The sequence below is a fragment of the Euleptes europaea genome, chromosome 7 (genome assembly GCF_029931775.1).
Source record: "Euleptes europaea isolate rEulEur1 chromosome 7, rEulEur1.hap1, whole genome shotgun sequence".
Lineage (NCBI taxonomy): Eukaryota > Metazoa > Chordata > Lepidosauria > Squamata > Sphaerodactylidae > Euleptes > Euleptes europaea.
The window spans coordinates 80,772,285-80,791,541 of NC_079318.1; the positions used below are offsets into that span (position 1 = coordinate 80,772,285).

A 19,257-nucleotide genomic window follows, 5' to 3' on the forward strand; every position below is an offset into this window, starting at 1 on the left:
AGGTAGCAATTGGAGGTTTATTTGGTCTCTTTTCACAGACCTGGCCCTTTCTGGGCTTGACACAGGTGGCTCCCTCGTGCAACTGGAGTGGGGAGGGCACGAGGGAGCTTGGCACAGGTACAGATTTAAAAGGGAGAGGGGGAAGGTGGACACAGTAGAATTGCACATTCCAAGTGCTAATGATTGCCAACTGGAAGAGCGCCACTTGCTGCAGAATCCCGAGCATGACCGTTTTTGCACATGTGCCATGTGCCAGCACACACATAATCCTTGCCCCGCAGATGGGCAATGCCCTGACCACAAGCAGCCCCTCCCATTTCCAACTGGCCTCCTCTGGGCATGCGCACCATGTGCACACACTTGTGCATGGGAGTCGCAAAGGCTGCCTTGGCACTCTTTTCTCCTCCAGTGTCTGCAGGAGATTCTGCACTACTTGCTTTGCGGAGCTGGGGGAGGAGGCCTGTTGAAAAGGAGGATTTTTTTTGGTGTGTGTGTGTGTGGGGTCTAACACACATTCGATACATCCATATGCCCACTCCACCTCCAATGGGCACAGTCCTTGCTGCTGCAGCAGCAGCAACAGAACAGCTGATGAATTAGAAAGGAGATGAGGAAGTAAGATAGCTGCCAGTCAGCAAGGCTGGCTACTCCACTGGCCCAGGAGAGGACAGAGCCATGGCAAGATCCTCAGTTGGCATGCGCATGGGTGGGGAAAGAACACGGCTTCTCCTCCCCTAGATAGGACTGGTTAGTGTTCCCTATACAGAGAGGCATGAAAAATGGCTCTCCCACCATATTGCCCTCCCCTCCCATTGCTCACAGTAGGCACAAACACACTCACACACATCCTCCCCCCTTTCTCAGCCCTCTGCTGAATAGGGCACTTGTGTCCGCTGTTAAGTGGCTTCACATCCTTAAAAGAATTGGCTGAAGGAGCTCAGTGAATGACAAGTGGGGGGGGAGAGGAGGGTAGGAGGAAGCCCTCTCCAGAAGGTTTCCCCGTCCCCTTTTACAATCTAGGAATACCAACGTCCTCTCTTTCGAAGTAGTCCACGCTCTGGTCTCACACTTGCAGCCTCGTGCCCAATCACAGTTGAGCATGTGGTTCCGTAGAAGGCGCCAACTTCCTGAACAAAAGGTGCGTCTGGAAGGCGGGACTTCCCCTCTTTTGCTCCTGTTCATTGTGGGGCCGCCCTTCCTTGAGGCGTTGCAGCTGCTGACCACCAGGGCAGGGCTGGGAGTTCTTTGGGTGGGAGGGGGCTGGCGGCCCAGCCTGGCGACAGAGCAGGGCTACGTTGCCCCGGAGCGGATAATCTGGACGCAACAGTAAAGGGGTCAGGGGGCGTAGGCACAGAAGGCTCCCTCGGGGCTGAGAAGTCCCCACAGGCAAATGGATCAGGGTCGCGCACCACGAACGGATTGGTGCCTTCGGGATTCGGTGCCTTGAAAGGGCGCGCCCCTAGTTGCGGGGACTGGATGGGTGACGCCCGGGATCCAGAAGACACAAAGCTCCAGGGGTCGATACGGCTGCGGACGGGAGAAGGCCGGGGTCGGGAGATAAGGCTGGAGTGAGAGGCGGGGCGAGGTGACCGGGGGCTGCGGGGAGAAGAAGGAGACGGGAGAGCACCATCTGCAGGGAACAGAGAGAGAGGCAAGCGTCAGCAAACATGTTGAAATAAGTCCAAGGAATTGGGGGAAACTCTCTTGAGCAAATTGTGCTAACTGGAATTGGCTTGCAAAAATCCCTACCCAAGCGGAAGCTTGGAAACTGTCAGCTCCATCTACTAAGGCTTTACCTGATCCAGCCACAAGGGCCCATTTTAATCAGTGTAGCCAAGAACTGCACGCATGCAGCGCTTGTTCTTTTTCAGCTACGTTGCTCCTGGCGTTCGACTGAAATGGGAAATTAAAAAGAACAGTCTGAAAACAATGCCTTTTCCTTGTAGGGGTGAAGGCGGCTTTTTATCCTTTAAACTACAATTATCTCATGCTTCGTCTGGCAACTCAGAAAGGAACCCATGTTGAGGTTTTGAAAACATGCAAATGTTTTTCCTTTTAATTATGATTAGCCAACTAATTGAACGCCATCCTGAATACAACTGTCTTCAGCTGCCTCCTAAAAATCGAGAGTGAGGGGGCCAGGCACACCTATTACTGCACATAAGCTGACCAGGGTTACACGCCTGAAACGTGCCCTGCTAGATGGAGTCAAAAGCCATGCATATAGCATCCAGTGGTCCCTTCATGGTCCTTATCCTCTTTGGAGTACAGGTCAGTTTCTGCCCTTGCAGTGTACACTGAGGAGGTCTGGATGGGGAGGGAGGTTGCGCCACAGACTTCCCGTACACAATATTGGCCTTGAGGCTGTGGTGTATGTGGCAAAGGCAGGAGAAGGGGAAAACGGGGCTCTCAGACCCTTCCACGTGCTGGTGTTGTAGGATCACATGCTTCCATGTGTTTTGACACAGATTGTCAAGAGCAGAGGTTGAAATTTCAGCCTTTTGGATTCAGATTTCATTTCTGCAGATTTTGGGTTATGTTTCTTGTTTGTGTCAACACTACCTGACCGCTGTACCGCCCAAATGACTCAGCCAATAACCTACCCCATTTTTGGGTTTTGTTGCTACGACCTTCCGCAAGTCTTGGGATCTTGGGCGACATCTGGGTCCAGAGAGGAGGCAGAGCATTCCTGTCACCCCCCGAGGCAAGGTCGACGAGGAGATCGGTGGGGGGGTTCTCTTTACACAACTCTACCAGCAGGGCAGGGGTGGACTCTCTTCGAGGGGGCGTTGGCGGGAGTTCCTGAGGGGCAGATGGCAGCTCTCGACCCAAGCCGAGGGAAGCAAGCAAGGCTGTGCCCCGAAGCAAGGCCCGCTGGATGAGCCGGGGCGGGGCGGGCCGTTCGGGTGCTGGATCCTCCGTGTCAGCAGAATCGCCTGAGATGTTTCCTACGAGGAAAAAAAGGGTGAAAAACCCCCAGCCTTTTCAAAGAATCAGAAGCATGTAACCCGGCGGCGGTAGTTCTAGGATCAAATTCCAACTGTAAACTGGAGGCTGTATTCCTAGGATCAAACATATTTAAGCACTGAACGTCCATTTGGCACCAAAGAAAGGGAGCGAGAGGACTTGGCTCTGAGTTCCTGTCTGCAGCCCTCCTTCCATGGGGGTCACTAAGGCCTTTTATGCAGGGACTTTTCCATGTGGTTATCCCCACCGACTGCTTCAGGGCTTCCTTTTGATTGTGCATGCCTTTTCCGCCTGTCAGCAGTCGCCTCGCTCTCCCCGTGAGTTTTGCCCATGTTTTCCAGATGCTGCTTTAGCCAGAATCTGGAAAATGTAGGCAAAATGCATGGGGAGAGCAAGGCGACCTCTGGCTGGCGGAAAAGGCACAATCAAAAGGAAGCCCCGAAGCAGTTGGCGGGGGTGACCGTGGGGAAACGTCCCTGCATAAAAGGCCTAAGGCTTGGGTTTTTTTTTTTTTTTTTCTGCTGGCCTTTCTAAACAGGATGCAACCCTTTCCCTGAAGAAATTCAACTATCAGGCAAGACACAGCGAGCACTTCTAGAGAAGCAGTTAGAGTGCCGGACTAGGATCACAGAGACCCAGGTCGGAGCACAGAGACAAGCAGGGAAAGAAGCTAAATGCCTCTCCCAGCAATCAGATTATTCTTCATACAAATCTAAGTTATATCTAACTGGATCAGGCATATGGTCCACTTAGTGAACCATTCTGTTTTTCAGAGGCCAACATGGTGCCCCTGGAAAGACAACAAAACAGAAGCAGAGGCTGATGCCACCCTTCTCTTGTTTCTCCTCATCAAGTGGTATTCACAGGTACACTGCTACAGAATATGCAGGTTCCATTTTGCCATCACAGCGAATGGCCATTGATGGATCTATCCTGCATGAATTTGTCTAACCCTCTTTTAAAGCCATCTAAACTTATGGCCATCACAATTCCTTGTTGTTCCGTAAAGTTCCATAAAGTTCATTATGCATCATGTGAAGAAGCTGTTTGGGTTTTTTTTGCCCGTCTTGAGTCTACTGCCCGTCGAACTTTGCCAGCTGCTTCTAAGGTTCTTATTTTTCCCAGAGGAAGGAGAAAAAGTTCTCGCTATCCACTTTCTCCACACTATACATCATTACATAAGGATGCCCCAAAAGAGCTCCTTTTGGCCATGTTCCTCCACCTGGATTTCCTCTGCCGTCTCCCATCCAAGTACTCACCAGGGCTGACCCTGCTTAGCTTACAAGATCTGCCTAGCCTGGACCATCCAGGTCAGGTAGCTGTAGAAAAATCCTGGGTGTGCAACTCCAGCGTGCCAGGTTCAACTCAGCAAACACTCCCAAAGCAACAGGAGTGCAAACCAGCTGGAAAAAGGGACAGCCGGAGGGGAGCGGAGGAGCTGTGGCTCAGTGGTAGAGCCTCTGCTTGGCATGCAGAAGGTCCCAGGTTCAAGCCTGGGCATCTCCAGTTCAAGGGACTAGGCAGGTAGGTGATGTGAAAGACCCCTGCCTGAGACCCTGGAGAACCACTGCCGGTCTGAGTAGACAATACTGACTTTGATGGACCAAGGGTCTGATTCAGTATAAGGCAGCTTCATGTGTTCAAGGGACTCACCATTCTGACTGAGCTGAGTCTGGATCTGTGCAGGAGGATTCGGTGCTTCGGATTCCAAGTACCAGGTAGTTTCTTCGAGCCGTGACCTTCTTCTGGGGACAGATGGACAGGAAAGGGTTCACAATACATTCAGAGACATTGCACATCCCTTGCCCGCTCGCACAGATGATGCAGAGAAATGCCTGTCCGTGCACAGGTCATCTGTGTGCATCAGTGCCACAGCATGTCTTTCCTTTCCCCCTTTACCTTCAACAGGAGTTTTGGGAGCAGCCCTGGGGAAGCTCCATTGTGGGCGTAACAGAGAACCCAGAAATGCTTCTGCCCAGCTCCCTCACCCCATTCAATGTTCCCTTTTGTAAGTGATGACCTGGGAGAGTGGGAAGGGCCCATTTGGCTCAGGGACAGAGCTTCTGCTTTGCATGGGTTCAATCCCCAGCATCTCCAGTTAAAAGAATCATATGTAGTAGGTAATGTGGAAGATCTCAGCCTTAGACCTGGAGAACCACTGCCGGTCAGAGTAGACGATGACCTTGACAGACCAATCTCACTCGGCAGAAGGCTGCTCCATTCTTGTTCTAAGTTTCTTTCCCATCTCAGAGAGGTGAACAGGGATTAGAATGTCCAGGGGTTCTACCACCCAAGCCTCCACACTCTCAAGGCTAAACAAGGAAGCCAGAAATGCGGTCTTTACCCCCTATCTTTCTGACTTAATTTCCAAAGTGGAGTAGGTTGGTGCTAGGCTTCAAGTCAGTCTGGGAGCCAAGCCCTGGAACACCTGACATCAAATGGGTGGGTGGGGAAGAAAGTAATGTTGGCTCAGAGGTGAGGGAAAGGCACTCTGCACATCCTCAAAGGAACACATGAAGCAGCCTTATACTGAATCGGGCCCTCTGTCTATCAAAGTCAGTATTGTCTACTCAGATCGGTAGCAGCTCTCCAGGGTCTCAGGCTGAGGTCTTTCACATCACCTACTTGCCTAGTTCCTTTAACTGGAGATGCCGGGGATTGAACCTGGGACCTTCTACATGCCAAGCAGATGCTCTACCACTGAGCCATGGCCCCTCCCCACTTCTCTAGCATTATCTCACCAATTTCTCCACTGAGTACCCTGTTCTGACATCTCACAGCAGAAACTGACGATGCCAAAAAGAAAAGATGCAATCACCCTCCCGTCCCGCCTACTAGAACAAAATCCCTGCCGCACCTCCCATTCAATACGAAGTCAAAATACCAAGTGGCTGCCAGCCTCTCCCCCACCCCCACCCCAAATATGCAAACCTACTCTCACAAGTGGGGACAGGAACATGGTTGCCATTTTGGCACAAGACCATCTCACGGTGCAGGTCCTCTGCCACAAAGGGCGTAGCTGAAAATTAGCAGGACCCCTACCTTCCATTCTGTGTAGTGCTCTCCCACAGTTTTGGGGAGCTGGGACTCTTGGTGCGGCCATTCCAGACCTCCTCCCCACGACGCGGTGACTGGCGCCCCCAATTCTGATCATTCTCACTCGGGTCCACTGTGTGGAAAAGAAGTCAAGTGCATTAAATGGCATGCCCACTTTACCATAAGTTAGGCTATGCCTTATGGCGGTCACTTTTTCTTCAAAACAAAAGGGTTCAGCTGAACAATGCTAAAATAACAACAAATACATAATTTTTAATACGGTGCACAGAATAGTTAAAAACACAGGGCCTGTGTGTGTGTTAAGTGCCTTCAAGTCACTTCCGACTCATGGCGACCCTATGAATGAAAGTCCTCCAGAATGTCCTATCTTTGACAGCCTTGCTCAGATCTTATAAACTGAGGGCTGTGGCTTCCTTTATTGAGTCAGTCCATCTCTTGTTGGGTCTTCCTCTTTTCCTGCTGCCCTCAGCTCTTCCTAGCATGACTGTCTTTTCCAGTGACTCTTGTCTTCTCATAATGTGACCAAAGTACGACAGCCTCAGTTTAGTCATTTTAGTTTCTAGGTCAGTTCAGGCTTGATTTGATAGGCTAACTATTCCCAAAAGATAAATACATATAACACGCACACAGTTGATGTATATCCATACAATGACCAAATTAGGACCAAACTAGGACCAGACGTGTTTAAGACTCAAATAGGCCTTCCTCAGTGGTCATATTTTTACAAGAAGTCACATAAAACAAAAGGGCTTTTATATATTTTTCTACATATGAGATTGAATATGTTAGGATGTTACTACCACGGCTGCGGCTCACTCAACTACATTGGTTTAACTCTAATTGCTTAATGCATTAAAATGGGCATCTGAAGCTTTCCCATGTCAGGGAAGTAAATAACATCACCCAGTAAATAATACCCCATAAAGCCTCTGTTAAAGGGAGAGGACATTTTTTTCTTCTCCAGGCTGTTGGCAGCCCCATTTAAGACTTAAGGGGTGAAAGAGGGAGCCCTTTTACTCCTTGCACTTTCCCCCCACTGTAAAAAGCCACCTCTCTCAGGTCATTTTTGTCGCTGCTGCAGAAAATGTACGAAGGCCTGTATTGTTTTCTCCTGCAGGGATACCAGCAGCTGATGTGTGTCTGTGGCTTTTATAACCTGGAAAAACCGCAGGAAAGGGAAATATCTCTCTCCCCCCATACATACACATACACCACTCTTCCCTTTGAAAAAGCAGACCCACTGGCGGCATTTTGCAAATGAAAGAAAAGTCTTTTCAAATCCCCATGGAAGAAAATGTCACATTTTGAGGCTTAGCGGCAACTAATTCCAAGTCTCACCGACTTAGGTGGCCTTCAGTACATCTTTCTGGGGCTGAGTGTGTGTCTATCATGGAGAAAGATAACGATGGGCAGCCATGTTAGTCTGCCTGTAGCAGTAGGAAAGAGCAAGAGTCCAGTAGCACCTTAAAGACTAACAAAATTTCTGGCAGGGGATGAGCTTCCATGAGCCACAGCTCACTTCTTCAGATATGGATAGATACACATAGATAATTTCATTCTGTCTGTATCTGAAGAAGTGAGCTGTGGCTCACGGAAGCTCATCCCCTGCCAGAAATTTTGTTAGTCTTTAAGGTGCTACTGGACTCTTGCTCTTTTCTATCATGGAGAAGAATGAGAAGATCTGTTATTTTCGTCCATGTTGACATGCTGATGAGAACCTGCAGTTGTCGGGTTGCTCGTGGTTTTTTAAAAAAGGAAATAAAACAATGACAACAACCCTGGCATTGCTAAGGAATATTCAGACAGGATACCGCTGTCATTTTGCCATGGCATCAGAGCATTGTGATAAACAAATGTGTGACATCATAGGTGTGACACATGACATCCCCTTATTTTTGGCCAATCAGAAAAGTGTAAATTTAATTTGCACTTCCATGAACGTAGGCTGCAACTTTCCTCAATGATGACATCCATATGAGTATCAGAAAATTTCAAAATCTGCATTTCCGTGGAAATCACTTTTTCTATATTAGGAGCACTCAATCAGATTTCTGTTGCATAGCAGTGTTTCAGCTGACACTATTCAAATGGACAAATCTTTACACCTCGCTGACTGGAGAAGAAGACCTTGGCAATAAGTGCTCAGACTGTCCCACTCTAGGTCCTGCATGAGGTGAGCTAAACTATCCTGGTCCACATTCTATTGCTGACCCCCTTTCCCTTAACTGTTAGAATATTTGTGAACATTTCTTGACATCACAGCACTATAGCTAGTGTCCCCCTCTCACATTCCTGTGTTCATTCAGAGAAAACATTACAAATTCTGATGGCCTTTTTCTCTCATCGATGTGATCATTTCAAAACAGGTCTTAACAGCAGGTAATTATTATGTCAGAGACTGAATTAATTCCTATAGAAAGTTTAGTATATCAAAGAGAGAAAAGGAAGTGGGACCATATGCAACTTCCTGTGATGTCACTACCTAACTCTCAGGCACTCTGGATTCCAACTTCATAAAAATGGAAGAGCCCTGCTGGAGCAGACCAGTGGTCTATCTAGTCCAACATGTGGTCTCACACAGTGCCCAACTGATTACTCAGGAGGGCCAACAACAGGGCACAGAGTACCTCTCCATTCCCACCCCCCACAGGTCCAAATAAACATCACTCACATTGGATAGCCCGGAATCGGGGGAAAGTGGGGGAGCCACCAGCCCCCACCTCAAAGAAGTCCTTCCTCTTGTCCAAACCAGGGGATGCCTGCACTGTGATGCGGTGCTTAAAATCTGAGAGAAGGGAGAAGAGAGTAAAACATGTCACGGTCTAATCCCGGCTCCCTGCCCAAAGAAGCACAGAAAAAGAAGAAGAGTTGGTTTTTATATGCTGACTTCCTCTACCACTTAAGGGAGAACCAAACTGGCTTACAATCACCTTCCCTTCCCCTCCCCACAACAGTCACCCTGTGAGGTAGGTGGGGCTGAGAGAGTGTGACTAGCCCAAGGTCACCCAGCCGGCTTCATGTGTAGGGGTGGGGAAACCAACCTGGTTCACCAGATTAGCCTCCGCCGCTCATGTGGAGGAGTGGGGAATCAAACCCGGTTCTCCAGACTAGAGTCCACCGCTCCAAACCACCACTCTTAACCACACCACGCCAAAAGGAGGTAAAGGAGATGAATCCAGTTAAGACTGCTGTGGTGGAATGTGTCGTCAAGTCACGGCTGACTTATGGCAACCCCATAGGGTTTTCAAGGCAAGAGATGAAAAAGGCCATTTGCCATTGCCAGCCTCTGCAGAGTCCCTGGGCTTCCTCAGTGGTCTCCCATCCAAGTACCAACCAGGGCCGACCCTGCTTAGCTACCGTGAAACATCAACTGTCATCTTCTCACCCCCCCATCACTGAACGCACAACCACAATCTTTCTCTACAAGGGTCATACCAAGGGGCATGCTGATGCGCTCGCCATCCCTCCCTTTCAGCTTGTTCCTTTTGAAGGTCCCCTTCCGCTTCTTCACGAGGGGCCGTTCCCGGTTCATCTGCTGGATAAGGAGGCTCAGCTCGCGTTCAAACACATCCAGCTCCCACTGGGCCAACTCTTGCTCCCGCTGGCGCAGAAACTCCTCCTGGGACTTCTGCTTCAGAGCCGCTTGCTTCAGTTCCTCCTCACGGCTCAGAAGCTCCTGAGGAGAACAGGGGAAGGGGGCACGTAAGGACCTAGGCAATGAGAGGAGAAGCTGGGCTCTGAGAAGTGGGGGCCAGTAGTACTTTGTTTCTGAAATAGGAGGTATTGGGCCTGGAGGTCCCCCCACACACAGCTGACCTGCAAACCCTAAGCTTCCTGGGAACTTTTCTGGCTCTCAGAACTTCCTGTCTGTCCAGCCCTCCCACAGAACTCTTCCTGTCTGCACGCCCCATGCAAGATTTTGGTCCCAGCCAAACTGATGTTCTACTTTCTGTTACTGAAGCTGCACTGCCTGTCAGCGTTGTATGGCTGGCACTGTCACCTGGAATAGTTTGAGTTTTTGTGAATATTCCATGATACTGCTATAGTAGTAAGGAGTGGTGGCAGGCAAGGGACTCAAGTGACGGAGTGCTATTTTTTTTTTTAAACCTGTTATATCTATCTATACAAAAAACATACATAGATGGTCTAGAGCAGTGGTTCCCAGACTTTTCGGGCCACCGCCCCCTTGGTTCCACAAACTCAACCCCAGCGCCCCTTACCCTATCCTATAAAAAGCATTCAAAATAGGGGTTTGCACGACTCACTAAAGAAGATAAGAACAATAAAATTTCAAAACAGTAACAATTAATTGCACATCTATTCAAAATCAAATTAAAACATTTTAGTTGAAATTTATTCAACAAAACTGATGAACTTGATCTAGTGATACCAGCTCTTCAAAATCTGGGGGGGAAATCGGATAGTTTCCATCAATTTGCCAGCATGGTGCCATAGCTTGATCTATTGTAAATTAGTGAACGACACAGTTGAAGGGGCCCACCTTTAGCGCCCCCTGCTGCCCTCTTGCCTCTTAGTGCCCCCCCCAGGTAATCCCACCGCCCCCCAGGGGGTGGTACTTTGGGAACTACTGGTCTAGGGGAAGGGGTAGTAGGCCTGACACTGTTGTCTCTTCCTCACCTTCTCCTTGGCACGCAGCTCATCAAACATATTCTGGATCTCAACTTTCCAGTCATCCTGCATAGAGTGGAAGGACTCCTGTGGCATATCGTGGAGAACCTGAGCCTCCAGTACCGTGAGCTGGGACAGGATGGATGCGAAGCTGGGGCGTCGATGAGGGTCCTGCTCCCAGCATTCTGGCGAGAAGGGAGAAACAAAACGCAAAGAAGTATCAACACCCAGGGCCTTCTCTGCTGTCTCTCCTTTCACATCGTAGGAACCTCTTTGTCTGGCTTGTTATGATATATTCGGTACCCACTGGGTGCTAGGCACTAGACAGAATACAATTTGATACTCTTCTCGCTAGACAGCTTAAAACCAGCATAAGAAAAAGAAGAGTTGTTTTTTATAAGCCGACTTCCTCTACCACTTAAGGAAGAATCAAACCGGCTTACAATCACCTTCCCTTCCCCTCCCACATCAGACACCCTGTGAGGTAGGTGGGGCTGAGAGAGTGTGACTAGCCCAAGGACACCCAGATGGCTTTGTGTGTAGGAGTGGGGAAACAAATCCAGTTCACCAGATTAGCCTCCATCCCTCATGTTGAGGACTGGGGCATCAAACCTGATTCAGAGTCCACTGCTCCAAACCACCGCTCTTAACCACTACGCACAGGACTGTAAAAGCAGCCCTGCTGGACCAGACCCATGTAGTCTAGCATCCTGTTTCATTGAGGAGCATGTGATTGGCCACTGTAAGGCCGCGAAGCAAGGCCTGGAGGCTAAAGCTTCTTCTTATTGCTGACCCCCAAGCAAGTGGTATTCAGAGATATTCTGCCTCTGAATATGGAGGCTCCATTTCGTCACCAGGGCTTGATAGCCTTTGGTGGACCTGTCCTCCAGGAAGTTGTCTATTCCCCTCCGTGAAGCCAGCTAAATCATCACCCATCACCACATCATGTGACAATGAGTCCCCCAAGTTAATGACACATTGTGTGAAATACTATTTTGTGTCTGTCCTGCCATCTATGGTTCTTAGGCATGAGATGAAAAGCCTCCTATTCACTCAAGATTTTTTTGTGCAGATGTTGATGATTCTGGAAGTTGCTTTTCATGTTTTTGGGATACACATTCATGTCTGTGTGTGTGCATTCTCCCCTTTACTGTTGTTTTAATTACTGATTTTTTTTATTAAGTCCTGATTATTTAACATTCTTTCGGCTCGGCTGTTATCAATTGCCGATCAAGTATTGGATTTTTTGGGGTCGATTTTACATTTATTTATTTACTGGTTTATTTGCAAAATTTATATCCTGCCGTTCTGCCCAACCAAGGCCACCGATTAAAAAGCAGAATATTATAAAATACATTATAAAAACAGTTAAAACCCAAAGTAAAATACATATATAAACCCATAAATTGTACTATTAAAACACAGGGCAGGAAGGAAGGGGTCATTGAAGGAACATCAGATGAAACACTGGTGGAAGACAGTGATGAAGTGGACCGGTTAATATCCCTGGGAAGGGAGTTCCATAGTTTTGGTGCTATGACCAAGGAGGCCCTTTCTCACGTTGTCACCTGCCAAACATCAGAATCATAGAGTTGTAAGGGGCCATACAGGCCATCTAGTCCAACCCCTTGCTCAACACAGGATGAGCCTAGAGCATCCCTGACAAGTCCAGTTGCTGCCTGAAGACTGACAGTGAGGGGGAACGCATCACCTCCTTAGGCAGCCGTTTCCACCGCTGAACTACTCTTACTATTTAAAAAAATTCCTAATATCCAGCCGGTACCTTTCCGCCAGTATTTTATATCCATTATTGTGAGTCCTATCCTCTGCTGCCAACAGGAACAGCTCCCTGCCCTCCTCTAAGTGACAGCGTTTCAAATACTTGAAGAGAGCAATCATGTCCCCCCTCAACTTCCTCTTCTCCAGAATAACTTTCAACAGTCCCTCAGCCTTTCCTCGTAGGGCTTGGTCTCCAGGCCTGATCATCCTCATCACTCTCCTCTGCACCTGCTCCATTCTGTCCACATACTTTTTGAAGGGAGGCCCCCAGAATTGTACACAATACTCCAGGTGCAGCCTGACCAATGCGGTGTACAGCGGAACTATGACACCTTGCAATTTGGATGTTATGCCTCTGTTGATACACCCCAAGATCGCATTAGTCGGCTTTGGGACACCCAAAGCAGGGCCTCAGAAGATGATGGTAGTGTTGAGGTAGGTTTGTATGAGAGTAGGTGGTCCTTATGCTGACCCCAAGCCACATAGGCCTTTAATACCAGGGGAAGTCATAAGTTCGCTCTTCCCATGGTCCTCATCCAAATCAGGACCTGGAAATTAAGTTTAAGCACAGCTGATCAATGGGACCTAGAATGGACGTGTAAACAGTATGCTGTGTAGCAGAGATGTATAGGTTCACAGACAAGGATCTGAAAGAAATCAGCCAAACCTTTGCCTGCAGGGCCTCTTGTAACATGTGAATATTTAAAATCAAATTAAAAAGTAATGCCCCGATTAAAATGTACATAATAAAAACGTGTGTAGACATTTATGATTTATTTGTTTAGAAACTGTATGCTCCCCCTCCAGAGACCTATTTGAGGTGGCTGGACAGAGTCAGGACTGAAGTAGCAAGGACAGCATTGATGTATTTAATGATATTTGCAATTATAATAAAGACTGCTGAAGCGCATGCATAGTTATAATATGAAAGACTAACACTCTTCCTACACTCTTCCTAGGAAGTCACCGTGCTGGTTTGTGTCCACTCCTTACAGGACTTGTGGGTTCCTCTAAACAGTCACACAAGAGGCCGTGTGCTCTCCCCTCTGCCTCCCTCCCTCAGGAAAACACAACTCTGCTCTCAGCACAGACCCAAGTCCCGCCTCCCTCCTTGGTCCTCTTACCTGCCATGAGGCGTGCAAAGGGTTCCGGGCAGGTGGATGGAATAGGTAGCGTCAGCTTGTTGACAGCAACGCCGTAGGCCACAGCAAGCCCGTCTATGCCCCGATACGGGACTTCCCCCGTGAGAAGCTCCCAAAGAAGGACGCCATAACTAGACGGGAAGGGACACACAGGAGAGCTCGTGAAACTCCAGCATAAGAACATAAGAAAGGCCATGCTGGATGAGACCAAGGCCCATCAAGTCCAGCAGTCTGTTCACACAGTGGCCAACCAGGTGCTTCTAGGAAGCCCACAAACAAGACACCTGCAGCAGCATTGTCCTGCCTGTGTTCCAATGCACCTAATATAATAGGCATGGTCCTCTGATCCTGGAGATAATAGGTATGCCTCATGACTAGTATCCATTTTGACTAGTAGTCATGAATAGCCCTCTCCTCCATGAACATGCCCACTCCCTCTTAAAGCCTTCCAAGTTGGCAGCCATCACCACATCCTGGGGGAAGATGCCTGGAACCCTGATTCCATGCTAAATGGGATCCCCACCCTCATCCAGGCAAAAATCAAGGTGCTCCAACCTTTCTTATTTTGTACTCCACCAGAACTACCCGCACAATCTAAAGATCTGTTCAACAACTGCAGCGAGAACTGTTTTAAGCAAGGAAATGGAAACAGGCATTGCCTGCAGACATAGGAGAATGTAAAGAAAAGCTTTTGGAATACGCACCTATGGCCAAAATGACCAACTTGGTAAATAGCGATCAGAATTACGAGTTATTTAATGAAAAATGGAATCTATTTCATCAATATGTTAAGGTTCAAAAAATAAGAATGAGTGGTAGAATATTAGATAGTAGCTGGCCATGATTATTACGTCATGAAATCTTTATTAACTATATTTATAAGCTAGGAAAGTTAACTGGACTTTATAACCATGAAAATATGTATGACAATATAATCAGCTTTTTCCTTCCCTTTTCCCTTACTTTTGTACCTTTCCCCCCCTATGAAATAATAATTATTTTTAAAAAGGTGCTCCAACCTTTCTTATTTTGTGACATACCCACTATCAGTAACGCAAATCTTTTTGGCCATTTGGGTTGAACAAGATCCTGGGCCTATTTATTTTGTGGGTCATGGATTCTAGGGAACAAAACCCATTTCCTTTCTGTACACTGTAGACCACTGGTTCCCAACCAGGGGTCCATGGACCCCCAGGGGTCCGCGAGAACTAAATTAAGGTACGCGAAACAAAGTTATAAACCCATAATAAATTAATATTTTCAATTAAAAGTTCTCTAATATAAAAATATATTCAAATATTATTCTAAGTTTAATGTTTAACTAACAGTTATGATTAAAGTTTATTTTCAAATTCTCGGAATTTTTATTTTGAACCTTGGGGTCCCTGCACCGAACAAAAAAGTCCTAGTGGTCCCTGGTCAAAAAAAGGTTGGGAACCACTGCTGTAGACCAAGGGTCCCCAACTTTTTTGAGCCTGTGGGCACCTTTAGAATTCTGCCACAAGAGGCAAAACTCAACCACGAAGTGGCTGCCACAGGAGGCAGAACCAATCACACAGGAAGCTCAAGTGCAGGGGAGAAGAGGGGTAATTAAAAAAAAATACACTGGGAAAGAGGAGTGAGAGATAATAAAACTAACTCTGGTAGCAGCTGCCCCTGAAACAAAGTAATTCTAACTTGCACAGCCAATCGGATCCCCAATGGCCAATCAGAAGCCCTGCTGGACCCCAACCACTTTCTAAAAACACTTGTTGGGCACCAGGGTAGGTGTTGGTGGGTGCCGGTGTGCCCACTGGTACCCCGTTGGGGACCCCCCGCTGTTGACAATGGCTGAGATCAAGACAGATGGATCACTTCAATCTTCCTCATTTTGTGACGTACCCACTATCAGCAATGCAAATCTGTTTGGTCATTTGGGCCCCAGCATTGTCTCTGGCGTACACATGCACACACAATGCACATGCAACACCCCCCCTCTCATTCGTATAAAAGTTTAGTTATTTCTTTAATTTGCTCACTGAAGAATTTTGCGAGCCCTAAGGGCTTTACGTTGTGAACAGCAGTGGAAAGGGGAAGCAGTCTCAGACGCTCATGTGGGAACTGAGGGCTCTGTTTCCTTGTATGTGTGAGGATCCTGCCTTTCCTTGCTCCCTTGGCATTCTATGGTCCCTAAACAGGAGGCCATGCCTGGATCGGGGCCCCCCTCTTACCTCCAAATGTCGCTGCCTCGGGAGAAAGTGGAGCTTTTGATGACTTCAGGAGCCATCCAGGCGTAGGTGCCCGCCGTGCTCATCTTGGTTGTCTTATGCCACTCACGGGCCAGCCCAAAATCGGTAATCTTCAAGGTCTTACCGCTCACATCTCCATCGTCCACACATTCAGCCAGCAGGACTGGAAGAAAGGAAGAGACAGAGACATGCTGTCATAGGATTTGAGCAGTCAGGGAAAGGACCTGGGAAGTCCAAGAAAGAGCAACACGAGATTTCCACAACCATTTATTGAGTCTTTCTTCCCTCTCCCTTGATAAGCCAGGACCCTCAACCCAAGAACCCTGGCTTGCTGGGGAAGGGATGGGAGAGCTCCTGTTTAGCTACGGGGCTGCCTTCATATATCTCAGCTAACCGGGGTTAGCGTTAAGCCATGGCTCCATCATGGTGTGCACAGGGAGAAGAGGAGAGAAATGAGGGATATAGGCAAGACCGGCACAATCAGGGTTACTGCACATTTTTATATAAAACCACAGCTCAACTGAACATCTGAATGTAGTCTATCACTAAGGCTTTGTTCTTGCAAATAGTGAGGTGGAAAATTACTCCTGCAGAGCGGGATTGTATAATTATTTCCACATAAAGGTTTTGCTCTAATTTGACATTCCAACTTGAGAGAGATTTTTTTTGGGGGGGGGGGGAGCAGCTACATGATAACCATCCCCTAATCGCTCACTCCCTGTGTTTTCTCCTGCTTTACACCCATCTTTCCCAAAATGGGCTGCTTCCACATGAGGACCATCCTCTGTGGAGCTCTCTGCTGCTGTGAACACAGAGGCAGTCACAGATGCAATGGAACATCCACACGGATGTTTTCCCTCTACTTTTCTTGCCTCCCCACCCCCCTGGCATGGGCATAATTTCCACCTTTCATTGCCAGTGAGCTTTCAAAACAATCACTAACTGCTAGTTTGCTGTAGCACTATAACACTACAACAAATCTGTTGCAACAAGGTACTCATTCCCAACGTTCATCTTTTTAATAAAACTAACAGTGCAATCCTAAAGAGAGTCACTGCCATCTAAGCCCGTTCATTTCAATGGGTTTAGACTGGAGTAACTGCACAGTATTGCGCTGTAAGGCTCTATCCCCTTTTCACTGTGAAGTCATAGGGAGAAATGAGCAGCCAGTACCTTTCCCCTTAAAACTCTGCAGAGAAACATGCTGCAGGGAAAAGTACTAGAGATTTACTTTTTAAAAATGAAAGTTGGGAACTAGTACACTGTTAAAACAGATCATTACAATGCTATAGTGATCTAACGATTACCAGTGTTTTTAAATTTTTAAATCCTCCCAGGCAAGTGGGAAATGGCACCCATAAGAACAAAATCCCTGTTGGATCCGTCCAGTGGTCCATCTAGTCAGGCATCCTGTTTCACACGATGGCCAACCGGTTACCCTTGAAGGCCAATGGTCAAGGCATAGAGGCCAAGGCCTTCCTGATGCTGCCTCCTGGCACCGGCATTCAGACGTTTGCTGCCTCTGTATATGGAAGTTCGCTTTACTCAGAACAGCTGGTAGCCACTGAGGACTGAAGTTAGGAAAATGGTGCCGACGTGGACAATACTTGTAAAAATTCAAATCTTTCTGTTGTGAAGAATTATGTAATTCATACCCAAATTTAGGGATCTGCACCACTCAGCCCTCTGAGAGTTTTCCTCATAAATTTTAACAGTTGCAAAATTTCTAATTTGGTCTAAGATAGACCCTCTAGGAGAGACGTATCTCTTATAGCCCAATGAAATATTGGGGTTTTGGTTTCTGATCATTTGCCAGAACAAACAGGGAACGTGTCTGAGTTACTGATTTCATTTAAAATAAAGCATATCTGTTTTTACTAGGCAAGAAGTTGGCAAGTAAATACAGGTGCTACTTTTACAGAAAAAGTACACACAATAAAAATCAGAGCTAACATTTCTCAAACTTAATCAAATACATGAAGTTAAGCAAATTAGGTTTAGCTGACTGCCAGAATGCGACGTAAAGTTTAGAAGCCCTGCATGCACACAGATATCTCATCTAAGATCTTCTCTGACTGGACTCCACCGGCAGAGAGCATGATTAGCTGCTTACATGACACTTTTTATAGAGAAGGTGACAGGAACACAAATAATTACTTTAACACGTAATTGTACTCTAAATAAAATGATTAGTCCCCAAACAGGTACACTGAGACACATTTTTGATTCATTAAATTCTCAAAGCAAAGTTATAAGGCTAAAATTGGCATTTGTTCACAATTAAAAAGCAATCTATCTATTTCTTCAGCTACACTCATTAGGGTTGCCGGGTCCCTCTTTGCAACCAGCAGGAGGGTTTTTTGGGCGGAGCCTGAGGAGGGCGGGGTTTAGGGAGGGGAGGGACTTCAATGCCATAGAGTCCAATTGCCAAAGCAGCCATTTTCTCCAGGCAAACTGATTTCTATAGGCTGGAGATCAGTTGTAATAGGAGGAGATCGCCAGCCACCACCTGGAGGTTGGCAACCTAACACTAATGAACTATACATTTCCTGACCAGCTGACTGAACCATACAGACCTACATGAGGATACATATATTAACATGAATACCTATGATTAAAATCATGAATACACAACACTGTTAATGTGGCGTCAAAAGTCTGCAAGCGTTTCAAATAGATTGTAACAAACCAAGTTTGAGAAGAATTGCAGGGAAACGTGGGGAAACTCGGAAACAGGATGAATAGAGGACAATGTGATACAGATGATTTGGAAAACAGCACAGCAGTAAGGAAGCTAAGGCAGAGCAAAATATCTGTGTAGAATTATGGGTGTATTGATATGATCTTTTTGGAAAGATCACATTTAAAGTATGTTTGTATGCTATGCGGACGAGAAGTGAATGTTTTAAAAGATCCTAGCCCCATTGGCACAATTTTCCTTTTAAAAAATTGGTTAATAGATCGCTATAGCATTATAATGAGCTTGTGCCAAGACCTACTAGTTCTTCTGAACGTCTAGCTTTCATTTATTAAAAAGCAATTCTCTAGCCCCTTTCACTGCAGAGATATAGGGTGAAAGGTGTGCCCATTACACCTCTGCAGCAAAAACAACTAGAGGCTTTTTTTGTTTTTTAGTGAAACATGGAATTTAGAGGAACTAGTACACTGTGAGAATAGATCACTATAATATCATAGAAATTCAGCAATTACTTACAAAAAAACCCTCAAAAAAACTTCTTCAGTGGTTGAGGGGGGCTTGGAACTCCGCTTAAGGCAGGGCCTCTTAGGGTGGGGCACATGCTACAAAATGCCCCAGCCTCCTTCTGCTAACTATTGAGAAACTTACTGGAACTCTGAGAGGAATTCCTCATCAGTCACTGGGGAGTCCAGAATCCACAAACCAGAGCGAAGAAGTTGTGGCTCAGTGGTAGATCATCTGCTTCACATGCAGAAGG

At 47.1% G+C, this 19,257-nt stretch overlaps 1 protein-coding gene across 1 annotated transcript in view; it reads right to left on the reverse strand.

Moving 5' to 3' along the window:
* Positions 1 to 1,018: 1,018 nt before the first annotated feature.
* Positions 1,019 to 19,257, reverse strand: part of MAP3K11 (mitogen-activated protein kinase kinase kinase 11) — a 37,827-nt gene continuing 19,588 nt past the window's right edge. The window contains exons 2-10 of the mRNA XM_056853718.1: positions 15,785 to 15,965; positions 13,557 to 13,705; positions 10,663 to 10,838; positions 9,460 to 9,700; positions 8,696 to 8,809; positions 6,010 to 6,136; positions 4,621 to 4,712; positions 2,604 to 2,948; positions 1,019 to 1,630 (exon numbers count right to left, since the gene is read on the reverse strand). Of these exons, the coding sequence (XP_056709696.1) occupies positions 1,179 to 1,630; positions 2,604 to 2,948; positions 4,621 to 4,712; positions 6,010 to 6,136; positions 8,696 to 8,809; positions 9,460 to 9,700; positions 10,663 to 10,838; positions 13,557 to 13,705; positions 15,785 to 15,965 (1,877 nt within the window). The 3' untranslated portion in view covers positions 1,019 to 1,178. The remainder of the gene's footprint in view (positions 1,631 to 2,603; positions 2,949 to 4,620; positions 4,713 to 6,009; positions 6,137 to 8,695; positions 8,810 to 9,459; positions 9,701 to 10,662; positions 10,839 to 13,556; positions 13,706 to 15,784; positions 15,966 to 19,257) is intronic.